The sequence below is a fragment of the Haliaeetus leucocephalus genome, unplaced genomic scaffold, assembly GCF_000737465.1.
Source record: "Haliaeetus leucocephalus isolate CR32 unplaced genomic scaffold, Haliaeetus_leucocephalus-4.0 Scaffold819, whole genome shotgun sequence".
NCBI classification, from domain to species: Eukaryota; Metazoa; Chordata; class Aves; order Accipitriformes; family Accipitridae; genus Haliaeetus; species Haliaeetus leucocephalus.
In genome coordinates, this window is record NW_010973255.1 from 2,219,817 (window position 1) to 2,236,891 (window position 17,075).

Consider the following 17,075-nt stretch of genomic DNA (forward strand, 5'->3'; position numbering starts at 1 on the left):
GCCCCCCCGCCGCCCCGGCCGTTAACGGCTGCGCCCGGCCCGGCCCCCGCCCGGGGTACGGCACCTGGGGGCGGAGCGACAGCGGGGCGGGGCCGGTCCGCGGCCGGTGGGAGGAGCCAGGCTGTGGGGAGGGGGGCGGCCCCGGAGCGGTGCTGCCGGGATGGGAACTTGAGAGGGGAGCGAGTTCGCGTCCGGACGAGCCCGGTTGCGGTCTCCCGCGGGCGGTTGTGCCCGCCATGGAGCCGGTAACCAGGTGGAGCCCGAAGCAAGTGGTGGACTGGACGAAGGGTGAGAGAGGGAGCCCGTCCGACCGGGTTTGCGCCGCGGGAACTTGCCGGCGTCGGGCTCGGGGGTGACCGACCGCCGCGGCTTCTCTTCCCGGAGCCGGGCTCCCCGGTGGGGCGAGCGGGGCCTTTGCCAGCGCCTCGGCCCCGGCTCCGTGGCCGCCCCGGCGTGTGCTGCTTGGGGGTTGCTTGTTACCTTCCCTCCCGACTTATCGCCGTACCTGGTAGTGCGCTTGGGCGTACGTCGCGTTGTGGGTTTTGTGTTTTGGTTTTTGTTTTGTTTTTTTTTTTCGTTTGTTTTTTTGGACGTGGGGAAGGTGAGTTTTGCACCGGGCTGGCTCGGGGTGCAGATTTGTGCAGTGGGGTCCCCTCAGGGCTCGGTCCCCTTCTTCTGGGGCGGTGTGCCTGCGCTGAGGTAGCAGTGGCTGTTCTTCAGGCAGGTAGTCGATCGGTGGAAGTTAACTTCCAGCTTGCCAAGCAAAAGCCACTCGCTGGTCGAGAAAACTCCAGTTTTGTAAGTTAAGCAGAAGCTTGATAAACTAGCTCAAGTAAGCAAGAACTCTTAATCCTGCTTGACGGTGATGGGATTAAAACGCCGGGCTCCCGCTCGGAGAGCTGAACAGCAGCCCCTTCGCCCGTCTGTCCGTCCGTCCATCACCTCCCGTGTGTGCCCGCGTGTTTCTCGCCCTCTCCCGCCTATCAAAACTTCCTACTCCGCTCCGAGGTTTGCTCACGACGTCGGCAGAGCTGCGGAAAGCCTCAGCGGGACTGGCGGGTGAAGGGAAGCTCTGTGGTGGGAGACAGGGAGAAGAGAAGGGGGGGACGGAGCGGGCGGCGGGTGGTGCCCGCCAGGTGCCCCGTTCCTGCCCCGGCACCTCTGCAGCCTTGGGTGTCTTCGGGTTTTTCCCTGAAGGCCGGTTAAAGCTCAGTTTTGTCAACTCCGGTCGGACCCTGCGCGTGGTTTCTGAATGCCGAGCGGGATGTCGCTCTCGCAGTTGCCGCTCTGCGGGGCATAAATCAAAAGGGAGATAGCTAGGAGTTAGGTGAGGGACTTATGACTTAAGAAATGCGCTTCTGTCTTCTCGTAGGACTACGCTTTAGCGTGATTGTCTTTCGTTACGTAAAGTATTTTCGCAGGCTTTGCTGGCGTTGAAGTTGGTGCGAAGTTAGGAATGTTTTCAGAGGAGAAAGTTTCCCTGGATTAGGAGCAGCGTTTACTTGCAGCAGCCATTACCCCTCTGTCTCAGGACCATAATGCCGATTAGACTGCGTGCCTGCGGTCAGCGCTTGGCAGTAGTTCGGCCCAAGACTGAGGCAAATTTGGAAAGCAGGCTCATGTTTTCATACAGTGCGAGATGGATACTCCCAGCCCTCCTGAGCGTGAACATGTGCGTGGAGGGGCCGGTGCCAGTGAGGGACCGTCCAAGCAGCCTTTGTGAGAAGAGGATTCCAGGCAAACGTGCTGTGAAGTTATGCGTTAACGTACAAATAACTTACAGAGAAAGAGCTCTTTTTTTTTTTTTTTTCAGATTGGTATTGGTTGAAACAGGAGTGCATTGTTCCAATGAAATAAGCTTTTTGCTTTGGCATGTGGAATATTTATATAATGCTTTTCCTTCATTGTGTTTTTTCTCTTGGGCGCTGAAAGTTTGTTACCTTGCCAGATTAAAGAGTAAACCTGCTAATCATTTTAAAAGGCTTTATTATACTTAGGCATGCTTGGCTTGCTTTCTTGCATAATTTATTTTACTCGCAGGTTCCTTGAACAGGGAACTCTTTAGCTGGACCCTCAATTAGTGTTATGCAGAATAATTTGAGGGCTGGCTGTAGTTGGGAGGTGGATCTTCTGACTAATGCAAACACGTGTCCTTTGAAATGCAAAGGAATAAATTAAAGACTGCTGGTGACTTTTGTTTCTGCTGTTGTTTTTCAGTTTCTAGGTAAGCTTTTGACCTCTTTGGTGCACAGCGTCATTTTATGTGACTCCCTGCATGACAAGACTGTAATAAAGAAATGAGATGCGGAAAATTTTTCTTTATGGTTACGCTTTCATCTCTGCACATTAAAATGGACACTGTAATAGCTAGCTAACAGCCTTATTAGCACAATATTTCATAGTTTGTTTTTTTTTAATCTGAAATGGTTATTTACTGTGTAGTTCACAACCACTGGATTTTATGTTTGACCAAAGACCAATATCTGTATTTTACCTTATGAATATTATATTTAATTCTCAAGGTTAGTTTTATAGAACAAGTGATTGGAGGGGACCTTATGCCATTTGTTTTCTTACACGTGCCACCTAGGGAGGGTGATAGCATGATCTTCACTGAACTGATCAAGCTGGTGATATCTGCTGCCTCTAGTTAGTGCTGTGGTGCCATGGAGATGTATTCTAGAATGACATAAATAACTGTGATGGGAGATGCCAGCTCTCAGTGGGGAGATTGTTTTGCAGATAATGATGCATGCTGATTGTACAATGATAAAAATATCGTGAAAAAATGTAGAGAGTAGCAGAGATAAGTGGTCCATTTTAATACTCAATGTAAAAATGAGAATATTTTTCCAGGAACCTTTTTTTTCCTTCCAAATCTTTTTACAGTCAAACACCTATAAATTGATTTTTTTAAATTTTTAAATAACTTTTCCAAACCAAAAGAAGCATGGGAACTTCCCTGTGTTCCATGAAACAAACCCCAAAAAACAAAGTCCAGAAGTAAGCTGTGTGACCACTGCTGGACAGTTAGCTTATTTGCTCTTGGTGAACATGCCTCTTTTTTTTTTTTTTTTTTTTGTGAAGTGGCTTTTGAACTAACTTTTTTTAACAGATGTTATCCTGAAGGGTTTTGCTCTGTCATTTCCAGCTGTTCACTCCTAGGTAAATACTGTAAATAGCATTTATCTAGAATTTAAAATAGAACCTATCAAGAATTAGTAAGCTGAACATAAGTATTTTTAGATTTTTGTAGTTGGGCTTTAAATAAAAAGTGCTCTGTTCATTGTTACCAACAACAGCTGATACAAAACGCAGTTGCTTGTGTTCTCCTGCTAATTCAGACTAGAATGCTGCTATTTTTTGCGAACAAGGGTGTTTTTTTCTGGCAGAGGGTGCTGTACTGACAGTAGCAGGCTATGTAGCTAATAAGGTCTAGTTAAACCAAAGCTGCTGAGGAAGTTGTGCTTTTACTTGCTAGCAATTTTCTCTGTAGGTGAGATGTTTCTCAAGCTTCGACCAAAGATGTGATGACTTTTTAGCTACAGCATCAGTGTTTGAAAACTATATCTGATATTTTTATAAGCACCTCCTCAATTTCTGTCTAGAAGAAGTGATGGTGTAGTTATATGTTTCTCTTGCAGCACGATACAAATTCAGATAATATTTAGGGGCCATATTCATCCTTGAAAAGGTACTTCTTTGGCTAGGATGCTGTGTTGATTTGACTTGTGGCATGGTTGACATGGAGTTTATGCTCTTTGAAATATATAGCATGTACTGTTTTCCTGACTATACTGAGAAGACATGTTTGGTTTTTTTCTTTTCATTTGTCTGGAGGTGTTTTGGTTTTTGTGGATTTTTTTTTTTAGTGAGTTGATCCTTGGGGTATAAACTAACATCTGGATGGTGTGGCGGTTGACCTGAGGGCTTGCTCCTGTGCAGGCTAAGATGCTTATGGGCTCAAAGTCCTCACCTGTATCTCTTGGCACTCCCTTGTGTGCATGTGAGACTGAATTCCCCCAGAGCCCCTCAATAGGGATCCCTGCAGTTATTCAGGTTATTGTGGGACAGGTGTATGGCCATGGAAGTTGTAGCACATCTGGAGTATGCTGCTGGTATTTGTTTGATTGTGGGGTTTGATTGTGGGCTTGCAGTCTTCTGGGCTATCCTGGGTGCAGAAACCAGCAATAACCTGTTTAGTTCCATAGGGCTGTTCATATGGAGAAATATCCAGCCCAAAAGTGTCTTAATGTTACTGATGTAGCAACAATTTGAAGGAAATTGAGTGATCTGATGATGTGGAGAAATTTTCTATGGTCTCGGAAGCCCCTGGCTACTGAAAACCCCACAGCTAAGGTAATTCCTCAAAAGATGCGAGGAGGAAGAAAGCTGCATATGGGGTAGAGCCTCCTGTGTGAGAAATGTCACTGTCTTATTAGAGAACATTGATGTGCCTTCTCTTTGTTTGCTGTAGCCTGATCTGTCTTTTCCCCCTGCCCCCAGGCCTCACATACTTATGTGAGTTGTGACTTCAAGCCAAATTTTACACGGTAAAGACAGTTTGACGCGCTTGTGGTTAGAAGCCTCCGTTGTTGTGAGGCTCCATTACAATTTGGCCTTTGTCCCTGTAGCTGTAGACTTGGTTAGCTGGGGATCAAGCGTTTGCTTTGGTCTCTTTATTGCACTCCAGGTTCTGTTATTCCCTTCCTCGGTAGTTCATGGATATCGCTTATTCCTGTGCCTGTTATATCATGAAATACTCTGATTTCCATTCCTGGTAAAGCTTTCGGGCAACTACGTTTATTTATAGGTATGCCTGGGAGAAATATCCTAATTTATTAATAGTTAGCAATTAATCGTGAGGGCCTGATGTTCTTTTTTTAGAGCTATCTTGCTTACCCAGGGAGATTTCAACACGGTCAGTCAAGTTAACTGTGTGCTCTGGGAGCTGCAAACTATAGCTGGCTTTTAGAAACAGTTATGGGTAATACATGACACTGGAGTTTTTTTTTTAGCCTTCCTTTCATTTTAGCTACTCTCAGGTGAATGCTGTTGTGTTCAAATTATTTGCAAAAATCTAACACTAAGACAACCCTGGTTATTTTTTGAGACAGGGTATTTTGCCTTCAGTGAAGAAGAATAGAGAGTTGCCCATAACTGGGGCTGCAGAAGAATCTCTTTCAACTGTTTACCTGGTTACTTAAAAAATAGTGCTATAGAGTATTTGTTAAATAGGTCAGAAAAGGACATTGAATAACCACTCTTTGCAGATCTCAGCTGAAATTCTGAATATAGCTGGCCCAGAATGTTTTACTAGCAAAAGGTGAATATACTAAATACCTCTGTTTATTTGTGGGTTGAAACAGAAGTGAATGTTGCACAATGAGTTTGTACTACTGCAGTCTTAAAATTATTCATTCATTGTTGCTAAGATCAGTGAATGTGTATGAAAAAAATAAACCAAAGTTAGCCTCTGTTCATGTGACTAGATCGTGTTTTTGTGGTTTTTTGCTGTTGCACTTTCTTGAGCTGCTTGTGGGTTCTGTGATTTTTTTAATTTGCCCCGCCCTGAGCTTTTCATGTTCACAGCCAGCTCTGTTTGTTTGCCATTAAGTTGCTGTCAAACTATTTTAACCAAACATCAGAAAGTCTGAAAGTTGAATGCTGTCAGCATAATGCCTGGAAAAGTGACACTTAAAGTGCTAAAATCACAATAGGCATTCGTGGAAAGTTGATTGTAACCTTTGCAGAGGAATGTGGTGAAACTCTGACAATGAACTTTAGGTATACGAGGTATATTTAGGTAGTATCCGAACATAGGTAGTCGTGTTAAGAGCAAAGATGCTTGCTCAGTATTAACCAACTAAAGATGTAAGGTGGTATACTTAAGAGAAATTTCTTCTAACTGCTCAGTAGAAGATGCAGAGATTGGCCAGTGGGTCGGTTGCTTTTTTCCTTGTTCCTTTAAAGATTTTCCTTGAGTGACAGGAAGACATTTGTATCTGTTGTCAGATACTTCTGTAGGAAAAGCCTCATTTTTGATGAAAAGTTGTGTGTGTGTCAGATTTTCATAACTCTTGTTATGTGTTCATTCCTTGCACTTCCGTCTGGGACCCCATGTTTTCAGCACATAAATGCTCTTGGCCAAGGATCATGCCCCTCTCTGTCTCTACACTGTCTAGCATGCTGCAAGAGCTAAGGGAAGACAAAGTACAGGGCACTGGATAAAATACATGTTGAAATTTGTCATGATGTTTTATTTTCTTAAGTGAAAGACCCTGACAAAGGTGCTTATCCAACACATGCTACTAGGCGAATTGCAGTTACGAGTGATGTGTGCATACAGCCTGTCAGCAAGTATTCAAAAGCATGTGGGGTTTTTTGGGTGCTGTTTGTTCTGTCCTTTTGATTTCTTAAATCTAAACTTCTGGATCGCCTGGTTTAAGTCATGCTCTAACAGATGAGCTTCTTCCAGGTACATCAAACAAATGATGACTAGTGACAGTTCGGGATTGCAGAACAAGTGGCGAGACTGCTCAGTTTTTGGTTTGCTACATCATCTTAGGACAAGATTTTCACTTACAGGGAAGCTTCACACAGGAGGTATGTTAATGAGTAAGTCCAAACAGTGGCTCTGTGAATTAAGTGGGAAAAGCTGATTACCACTGTGTTTTTTTCCATAAAAGCGATGATATTGGCCTTAATTTGTACCTTGCGTTTTCCCAACAACGTCGCGCAGTCAGGCCTCGCCTACCTAGAGGGATGGTGTTTCTGCAGTGTCTCCTTGTTCAGTCTTCCACATATCCCAAATATATCAGTCCTGTCAAAAGAAGGAGGTGGTGGGGTACTGACGTTTTCAAGGCTAGCTTGGGGGGAGGAAAGGAAGGGTGGACAGGAGTTAATGGAGGTTGAGCCTCTATAGCAACCTCTTGCATATTTACAGTAGTTCTTCAGGACCCAGGTTCTTGTGGTTGTGGGATTGCTCACAGATCATAGTGTGTTTGTCCACAGGGCTGCAGTAAGAGCTAGGAAATTCAAATAAAAATGCTGTTTGACTGTGGATCTCTGTCTGATGTTAGGCAGGGTATACAGTCCTTTTGTCATTTGGGCTCTCATTACCAGAGTGAGATGACTTTGGAGTCTAAGGCTGTCATTCAGATCCCTGGGCCACGCTTCCTTTGCATGAGGAAATTGCCTGCAGGTTTGCATATGCCCGCCCCCATCTTTTTGGAGCACAAGCAATAACATTTCACAGCTTGGAGGATCTGCGGGAGGTACACTGATTCAGCCTCATCTGTTTCACTGGCTTTAAACATTCATTACCTATTAAAATAGATATTTATGATATTACGAAATATAGCTAATTTTCATCAAACATCACACATGCTGGATGAAACCAGGCATCTGTGTTTCATTTGTTGAGATCAAATCACTGACCTCCGTAACATTGGTCTACAGGCATGCATTCGGTATCTGGCCAAATTATGTTATAATATTGCATCAGTGCTGAGTTCATGTGGTTTCTTGTACATGCTTCTCTGATACCCTTTTACATGAGGACAGTTCTTTGTCACTGTAGTGACAAAACCTCTTTATTTTTTTGGACTGTTTCTTATACTGGTAGTTAGGTGTAGGTAAGCAAAGTGTCTGGTGTGCTGTTGCAATCAAAGCTCTGTGGCATAAATGTGATCTTATCTTTCTCCTTGATCAAAGGAAAGAACTCCATTTGAAACTTAATTGGTGCTTATCAAGGGCTAAGGCTTCTGCTAAAGCAAGTGTTGGTACATGCTTCTAGGCTAATGATCCTTATGTCTCTTGTGTGTGCAAAATGTATGTTGCTTAGGTTGCCATCCTTTTATCATTAATATCTTTCGTTATCCCACAGAGTCTTGTATTACTGGAATGAAGTTTGCTGGGTGAATGCATTATGAAAAGCTTTGCAATATGCCCATTTTGTCATTAATAAAAGATATCTTGTCTGGTACAGATGCTTTCCTAGCCAGAACAGAAGGGAAGGGCTCAAGGTATTCCCTCCTTTGGGTATATTACGAGTGTAGCGGGACAGTGAGGCAGGCTGGTTAAGGGCTTCTGTTGGGCTTTCTAGCTTTCGTAGCTTGTAAAAGACCCTTCTCTAATGAGAGAGTATTTCTGCCTTCTGTTGTGATATTACTGCTATTGCCTGTTCCAAAGATGCTTTGTTCTGAGCTTCAGGTCTTGGCAGTACTTTTTTCCTCCTCCTGAACTAGCATTGTGAAAGAGCTGTGTCCTTGCAGTGTTGGCCAAAAGACAACCCTTCGGTGACAGGTGGACATGTAAATAGAAGAATGAAAATCTACCAGTCTGTTTCATTGGGACAGCAATATCATAACTTCAGTGCCTTGAAAATTTAATTTTGAGTTGGCTGCTATCCCACTGCGGCAGCAGGCAGAAAGCTGTACCTGAGCAGGTACGTTAGCACTGCATTGCTGAGATGTGTGCTTGGCTGTGGGGGTGGGGAGGGAAAAGGGAACAGTAAGGGTTGAAGACTTTTTTTTTTCTCCTCCTATGTAGGACAACCCCTGAGGAAGGAGGGCTATAAGAACAAGTTCAGACATGCCTGAAGAATGTGGACTTAAAAACGTGTGCAGGGACCAGAGGATGGAGCTGTGCTGGGGAGACTATTGTAGAGGAAAAGTGGGAACCTAGTGAAATGCAGATGCCTTCTCTGACATGAGTGGTTTTGGTTTTTGTTTTTCTTTTCTGAGTAGTTCTAATGGTGATGCATATTCATTGCTTCACTCGCCCATCCTTTGCAAGGTGTAGGATTCTTGCCCTTTGTATTGTGTTAGCTTCAGCAAACAGAATTTTAAAAGGACTATGGCAAAACGGAAAACCTAGTAATTGTTGGCATTTCTAACGCAAGCTGTAATGGAAACTTCAGAAGAAAGAGGAGACAAAAGATAAATATGCTATAAATTCTGTATGCTTAAATTTTTTTTCTTTAAAATTTGTAGTCTCTGTGTAAACATAAAACCATTGTAGTTATTTCCTTGTTTTAAGATTTAAAAACAATCTTTCATCTTTTCTCTAACTATACATCATTCACACTATTTCAGACAATAACACTAGATAAATAAATCCATACGTGATCAAAACAAGAACTTGGAAATCAAACCTGCCAATAACACTTTTATTTCTTGCTGGTTTTGGTTGTATCTCACAATAACATGTGTTAGACATCACTTCATTAAAAAAAAAGTTAGGTACACAGTTTGCCCTCAGTTATGATTAGGATTTAATGGTAATCTTGGAGGAACATGTAATATTGGCATTTGACCAAGAATGAGATTCATTGCTTATTTGGGAGGGTAGGTGTGGGTTTGCAGCAGTGCTGAAGCTGAAGCATTAAAATGGACTGAGGTGGATGCTGTGGTTCCATAGCAGGTACTAGCTGGCAGTGGGGGCTCTCAGGATTAAGACATGATTAATTTAGATGTTTATATTCCTGTCACGGGAGCCTAGAGAGTGGCTCAGCAGATCTTGCGCTCAGTGTCTCTTTTGGGGCGAGTTGAATCGTGCTCTGGGCTCCATTGATTACTGAGTAGGTCTCCATTGAGTATCCTGGGAGTTCAAGCATTTCAGTCTCCAACCAGGTTAATCCCATGATGTCTGCAGCAGGGGAAGAAAACTTGCAGGCCCTGGTTCAATGTTGTATCTAGTGGATCCTCCTTTCTCCATCGGTCACCTGAGAACAGCTCATGACAAGAAATGAGGGGGCATCCTCATTTAAAAAATTATGTGTATGCTTGCTTAAGAAAATAGACCATAGCTGCATTTAGAGTTGTTGGAATACTGCTAGTCAATAGGCATCTGATATACAAAAGAGTTGTGGAATGTAATCAGTGTGATCTGTATGTGGGAGAGCTGTAATTATATCTTGTACTATTCAGCATCTGATGAAAAATTTGGTGTATTTTAACACAGAGTTCTTAAAATACTGCATGTTAGAGTCATAGCAGATGCAAGTGTGATAATAACTGACCTCTTCTGTCCTTTCTACTTTGTATGTCTCCAGTGCAGTGCCTTTGATTGGTGGATTACCTTTTAAAGCTATGTAGAAAGATGAGCAGCACCACATGCTATTGCACAAAAAGGCAGCATCTAACAATTGTAATTATATTGGGGTAGCTGATACTTTTTAGATTGCTGTGGTGTAATTAGAAACACTTGGAGCAATCTTCTGGGGCTACATTAGTTTCTTTTTACAGCAGAAACCCTCCTATCTTATGGTGCTATCCCTGATGGGAAACCAGTTGGAAAATGATTTTTTTTCCATTGATGTTGCTGGAACCAAACCTTTGAAGTAGCTAGTCTTGAATATTTTGAGAAGCTGTTTAATATTTTGTCTCCGTAGACCACATCACAGTGCCTAGGTTCCAAACTAGTGAGCATCTCTGGTGCATAAAATTGTCTCTTGAAACAGGGTACTTGACAGCTGGACACTGGAATGTGGCCATAGTACTGCTAGCAACACTGTATGTCAGCTTTTAGTGTAGTAAGATTAGTACTGGCTTTCTCAGGGCAGTGTATCTGGAGAGGAGTTTGAGCTCCCAGTAGAGTCTGTCTCATGTTAGGCATGCCTGGAGACTTTTGTTGAGCTGTCATTCACAGAAGTACTCATTTCCCAGATTGTCAGTTTGTATGCACGCTTACAAGTTTTGATCAAATTAACATGGCTTGGTTGCTGCAGAATACTGAATGGACTGTGTGGTTTCTAACCCATGTATAACTGAGCATAATGCATGTAATTTTATTGTCCAGTTTCATCCTCAGTTTTCCAAGGATTAAGAGTGTTTTGAAATGATAGTTGGAAACTTAGTTAATTATCTCTTGTGGCTTTACTGAAATATATTTTGCTCTTTAATATTCCTCTCTGTCACTGGGTGTTCTCAAAAATCTGTTAACTTTTGAAAACTAGTTTTTTATTAATATCTAAAGTATTTTTCATTCTGTCTGCAGCATCCCCCTAGCAGTTTTGTTAGCCATATATGTGAGGGCCTTGCCTAGAGTTGCTTCTGGCACCTAGGAATTATGCACTCCCTGGAAGCTGCACCAATAAAGTTGTATTCTGTAACATCTTTCCAGAAAAACCTAAACCAAACAAACCCCAATTTAGCTTGAGATGCTGTGAGAAAGAAGCAAGTAGCCATCAATTGAATTGACTGACTTCCCTACAAATATCTGATGGTGCTTTGCTGTGTCTTAAAAGTATCAGACTTGTTTGGAGCTTCAGCAGAGGGTCAGAAATATCTTGTCGCTACCCTACTAAGAGAGTGGAATATCTGCTCATGCTCTTGCCTCTTCATAATCACAAAAAAAGTCTTTATGGGGATGTCAGATGGAGTGGCTGAGATAGATATTGGGCTCTTTCCTGCCCTCCTCTGCTCCACTTTATATCTAGGAAGGAGGTAGGGCTCCTGGTCAGGTTGATGGTATTTTGGACTTGCGTATGATTCAGACAGAGCCCTCGGTCAGCTTTGCCACTGTTGATCTTGGATGGCTTTGTCTTTCTTGCAGCTGGGGTGTTGCACTTGAACTCTGGTGAGGTCTCTGCTATTTTAGGAAGTAGCATCATCACTGCACACATAACTGGGGCTGTAAGATGACATGGAATAATGAAAATGTGTCAGGCAGCTAATTGTTTGAAGCAATTGCTTTAGGTATTTAAAGTAATTATAAAAATATGGGGAAGCTGAGAGATTTGGTGATTGACTGTGCAGTTGATAAAACTTGTTTTTTGACACAGTCTGTTCAAAGGAAGCTGAGATGCTTCAGTGATATGCTTTAAAACACCTATTGTATTGGGTGCCTCAAGGCAGGTCTCCGCTGTCGCTGGGACAATGTTTATTGGCATGTTTTGCTGCTGCAAAATTTTGGTGGGTTTTTTTGTTTGTTTGTTGGGTTTTTTTTGTCTAGCTAGGAGTGCTGTTTCGGTCTTCTCCCCTCTCTGCTGTTGCCTTTATTACTTCAAATGTATGCTGGCTGCTTTCACTCTGAGAACTTTGTGGACAGGCCTTCCAGCCTTGCTCTGCACATCTTAGCATCACAAAATCATAGAATCATTTAGGTTGGAAAAGATCTTCCCTCATCTGTTCTTGGGAACTGAGTGGTTACTTTACCTGAACACCTTTAAGGTTTCTGATCCTTTTGACATTGCTGCAAAGCTCTACTCAAAGCTGTCAGCTGTGATGGCATCAACCTTCCCAGCCCTTTGCAAGTGAAGGACAATGGCTAGTGCAGTGAAATGATCACCTGTCCAGCGGGGTGGAGTGTCATTCCTTATCTTCTGTTCCTCTCTCTGTTTCAAGCTCCCTTTGGACAGGAGTTGGGATTTCTGTTCTTTGGTCTTGAGGCTCCTTGCATGTCCTGGCTCATGGAAGGGGCTCTGATGTGCTATATAAAATAATGCAAACAATAACTTTTAAGAAGCTAGAATTCCTGATGTAAATGTTGTGGGAATTTTTAACATGAAGTAATGTATGCATCCAAGTAATGACAGTGTCTCCTAGGATAATCCAGTAGTGACTCCTGGGGATCTGTCCTTGATGGGAAGAGGTATGTACCATCAGCATTTTTCTGTTTATGTCATTCAGCTTGCTATGACATATTAATGTGATTAGCAGGTGCTGATGGCTGGTGATTCTCATGTGCCTGTACTTGTGCCTCCCTGGTGACCGTGAGACTGTAAGGTGCTAGTCATAAATGTTTTGTAACAGTGTAGGAAGTTGTCATCTAAAAGGCTGGCTATCTGGCAACTACATCAGCTGTTGCCTTACAGCAACCTGCTCCCTGACTAGCTCATGGGTGTAACAGTAATCAGAGTGTTTGCAAGGGTGCATACACAAAGGAGAGGCAGATGTGAGTAATGGACCTTGCTGCAATCAGCCAAAACAGTTCCACATGGTGGTGTGAGAAGGCAGCCAAACCAAATTAAAGGGATCACACCATTTCTTCTTGGGAGCCAAGAGGCAGGCGGTTTTGCAATGTTCCCTCTTGTTTCCACTGTGGGAACAGGCATCAGAGTGTTAATTACCAGAGTTCAAGAAAAGGAGCTCTTGTGACTAATGAACTACTCCTTCAACTACAAATACCATGAAACTTTTAAAAGGCAAGCTCTTAATTGCATGTTTGTGATGAACGCCCTAGGGCAGGGGGTTGTTGGGCCATATTAACCACATAAAGTTGTCAAGCACAGAGGCTTCATGTGCTAGAGACACAAACAAGTAATGTAGAGTGTACTGTTACTGCTTTTAGAAAATGAAATTACTTTGTGCTTGATCTGTTGAAGGACGGTATTTATTTTTAGGGTCAGCAAAGGCTTTTTTTTTTTCTTTTTTAACTTGATAAGGAGTATAAGAATTACTCTTACTGCAAAGATGTTGACCTATTTTCCCCACAGAAGAGGCCTCACCTATTAAAGTTGACAAGTCGTGGAGTCACCTTAGGAAGTATGCTTCAAAGGGGACAGTGCTTTTGTGTTGCCTGTAGTCACTGTGATTAATATTAATATTGCATGTGATTGAATTTTGTGCTCGTACTTGCTTCCATTTTATTTCTTTGGAAGAGTATTTATCTATGCTGTTGTGAAGAAGTTGTTAGCAACAGTAAAGGAGATGGGCAGAGTCTTGGTGATGGGATGTATGGGCTGATGGAAGTCCAACTCTGGATAAAGTGGGCTGAAGTTTTGATTTTTGTCTCTGAGTGTAATTGGTTAGTTGTTTTTTAAGTTGGGTTGTTGCTTTGCCAGGGAGCATTGCTGCGCAGTTTTCTCTAAAGGCTTCCTTTGCTGGAGGTTTCGGCATGGAGATGGAGAATGTGGCTGAGTGGGGGTCTGGCCTGTCCTCTCTGTCTCAAAACTCCCCAGACTTGGCCAGCTCCCCCTCTAGGAAGAGGGTGTGAGCTGCTGCTCTCAGCTGTGGTCTGCAAGTAAATGCATTTGTTTGGTTTCTGTGGCTCTCGTTCCAGCATCTTTCAGCAGGATTAGTGTGTGTGTGCGTGAGAGGGGGAAACAGTGGAAGTTTAGTGTCTGCAGACCAAGAGGTTGATGACAGTTTTATATCTATTGGAATTGAAAACCTTGGGAGTAAAAGAAACGTCTGTCTTATTTCACGTGAGCGGGGTGGAATGTCTAGAGTGAGTAACTTGGGGATAAGAAGACTTCTATGTTGCCCTGTTATTATATGCCCATAATGCTCTCCTGTGGATTGCTTGCTTTTGAGATACTGCTACTTCTCTCAATTTGAAATAAACCCTTAGATAGGAAAATAATGCAAAAAATTTGTGTGCTTACTGTAGTTGAAGCAGTGTGACTGTTTAAAGGTCAGTTAAATGGTCTCTGTTTGGTGAATTTCTCATGGAAATTTTCAGTAGTAATTTCTCCCTATCTTTTCTCTTGTGGCTGTATTCCCTTTTATTCCCAGTATTTTCCTGTTACGTGATCTTCTTTCCCAGGTGGTATTTTGTCACATCCTCACTGTCTCCTGGCTGTTTTATAACAGTTTTCAGAGGGTTTTGGGACTTTTTTCCTCAGTAACAAAGATGCTTATAGAAGTGACAAAGAACAGCAAATGTTTTGATGAATTGCTTTACCCCTTGGGTGGGGAGCCCTCATTCTTTTCTGGCTAATGGTAAGCAGAAGACAGGAGTACATGGTAGCCTCTGTGGTGACAGTTTGGAAATAAGTTGGTACTTCACAGTTTTCTGCTTACGGGTCTCCGTTACTTGTGCAGAGGGCACTACTGAAGCTGGTGGGTTTTCTGGAAGTTTTGGTAGAGAGCACACACAGGGATGGCGCTATCCTCTCAGTAGCAGTCTCGGTTTGGGGATGTGAAGCCAAGTCTGCATAAAGAGAGAGTATCTGTATGAGACACTGTTTCTTTGCTGCCATTTTGAAAACTTCTAAAAATCACTAATGCCTTTAATTAAGAAAAGAAACCCTCCTTTGCCTCACCCCTTCCCACCCCTTACCTTCCCCCACTGTTCCCCACACTCTGTAAGACCTAATGATTAACTTGGGTGTAAATAAGGTCACTACAGTGCCTGTAAGTGAAGAACAAAGATGAACAGTGATCAAACAGGCTTCCATAAATCACCGTCTTAAGTTCATTGCCACATAGTTAACAAATAGGAGTACTCTCAGGGGTCGAAGAGGATCAACCTGGTTGTATGTTCCCTCTCTCCTTATGAAGTAGCACACTGAAGTATTAATTCTGAATTTACATTTCCAAATACATCCTTGGGCACAGTGAGGAATTACTTATGATCTGGAAGTTTGAAAATTTGATCACTAGCTGGAGATTGCTACACAGTACTAACCATGAGGCAGATCAAGTTCCAGAAGTCCAAGCTGTGGAAATAAGCTCTAGCTTGAAGAGGGTATTTGATCTCTTTAGGTAGCTTGGAAATAAGGCTCTGTAATACTTGAGATAAAGTATGCACCCAGGAGAGAGGCTGCTCAGGCAGCTTTAAGTTGGTTAAAACAAATAACTGTATTTGAATAAAACTTATGATATTTCTAGATCAAATTTATCTTTTTATCTTTTTATTATGTATTATCCATTTACTATTATTTATTATCTATTTAATGTATCTTTTCTGGATCAAGTGTATCTTTTATTAGTGGGCAAACTGCTTCTAAGTGTCCATGCCTTTCAGTTTCACACAGTCTTTATACCCATCAGATGGCACTTTAAAAAAAATAATGCAACTTTTAAATTAAAGATGGGAAAGGGAGAGGGGGAGAAAAAATAAATTGTAAACTTTTAAAGGAATTTTGTAACCTCTTATGTGTTTTGAATTCATAGCTCTAGTAAGTCTGTTCTGTGATTAAGGTAATTATAATTCCTTTGACAGATCAGCAGAATGGGAGAGCATACCATATTTCAGTTTTGCTCTGGGAAGTTACGTTGAAGACAAGATAAGTATTTGTTAGAATAAAGTGGCTACACTTCTTCCAAATCTGTATTTCAAGGACCAGCAAAGCTTTGAGAATTTTACAGTGCTCATAAAATATAGCTTAGTTCTTCTTTCTACCCCATTCTTCTCTTCAAGTATGTTAGTCACGGAGCTACATAAAGCACTCAGTTTCACGTGAAACTTTGCATTTATTACTTCTCATTATTTCTACTCTTTCTACAGATTTGCAAAAAACACTGAAGTTTGTAATGGCTGGTAGTAGACAGCATAAAACCTCTGAGCGCCCACTGGATGTTAGAATTTTTTTTTTTTTGTAAACTTAATGCTACTTGAAAGGTAAATAGAGGAGCAGAAGAAAAATAAGAAATGAATGTATAGGTGACCCTAGAAATAGAAATTGCGGAGGGGACCATATTGGATTTAAAAACCAGGTGCAATCATTTTTGCACCCACTGTTTTTTAGGACAGTATTTGCATCTGTTTGTTTCTAGCCTGGTTTTCACCTGTTTCAGAGACTTGGGGATTGATTTCATTCTTTGTGATTAACTACTGTGTTAAGAATAAGTGCAGTTATCCCTCCCCTGCTCTTGCAGTTTCTCTCGTGTGTCTTTGTAACCCGGGCTAGGTACATTACATTGAAGAGTTTTTTGTCTGTGTGATTTTATTGTTAACGGGTATCTCCTGTTGTTGGTGTCAAACTAAATAGCTGTATCCTTGTGACTGTGTACTTGAGGTAGCTAAAGCAGGATCTACATTCAGGAAACTGCATTATGCTCTGAATCATCAACATCAGTGTACAAGAAGTACCTGTGGGGTTGGTTTGTTTATTTATAAAAAGAGCAATTAAGAAAAGTGGGGAAGAGCAACTGGATTTGCTGGGAAGCAGGATCACAAACCTATCATAGTGATGCAAAATTTAGTAGGTGACATTTTGGTCACTGCTCTTAACCTACAGTTCTGCTGCTGTGTTATTTTTGGTGCTTAAAGTAATATTACAGGTTCAGGATCAGGGCCTCATTGTAAAAGACTGCATGCAATCTCCCACATACACACATGTACACACGTAGTGTGCTCCCCAAGGACTGAATTGTGTCAGACATTAAGAATGCAAACCATTT

At 42.2% G+C, this 17,075-nt stretch overlaps 1 protein-coding gene across 1 annotated transcript in view; it reads left to right on the forward strand.

Annotated features, from left to right (window-relative positions):
- Nucleotides 1-236: 236 nt before the first annotated feature.
- The window catches only part of CNKSR3 (CNKSR family member 3), a 62,966-nt gene continuing 46,127 nt past the window's right edge, over nucleotides 237-17,075 (forward strand). The window contains exon 1 of the mRNA XM_010581872.1: nucleotides 237-288. Coding sequence (XP_010580174.1) covers nucleotides 237-288 — 52 coding nt within the window. The remainder of the gene's footprint in view (nucleotides 289-17,075) is intronic.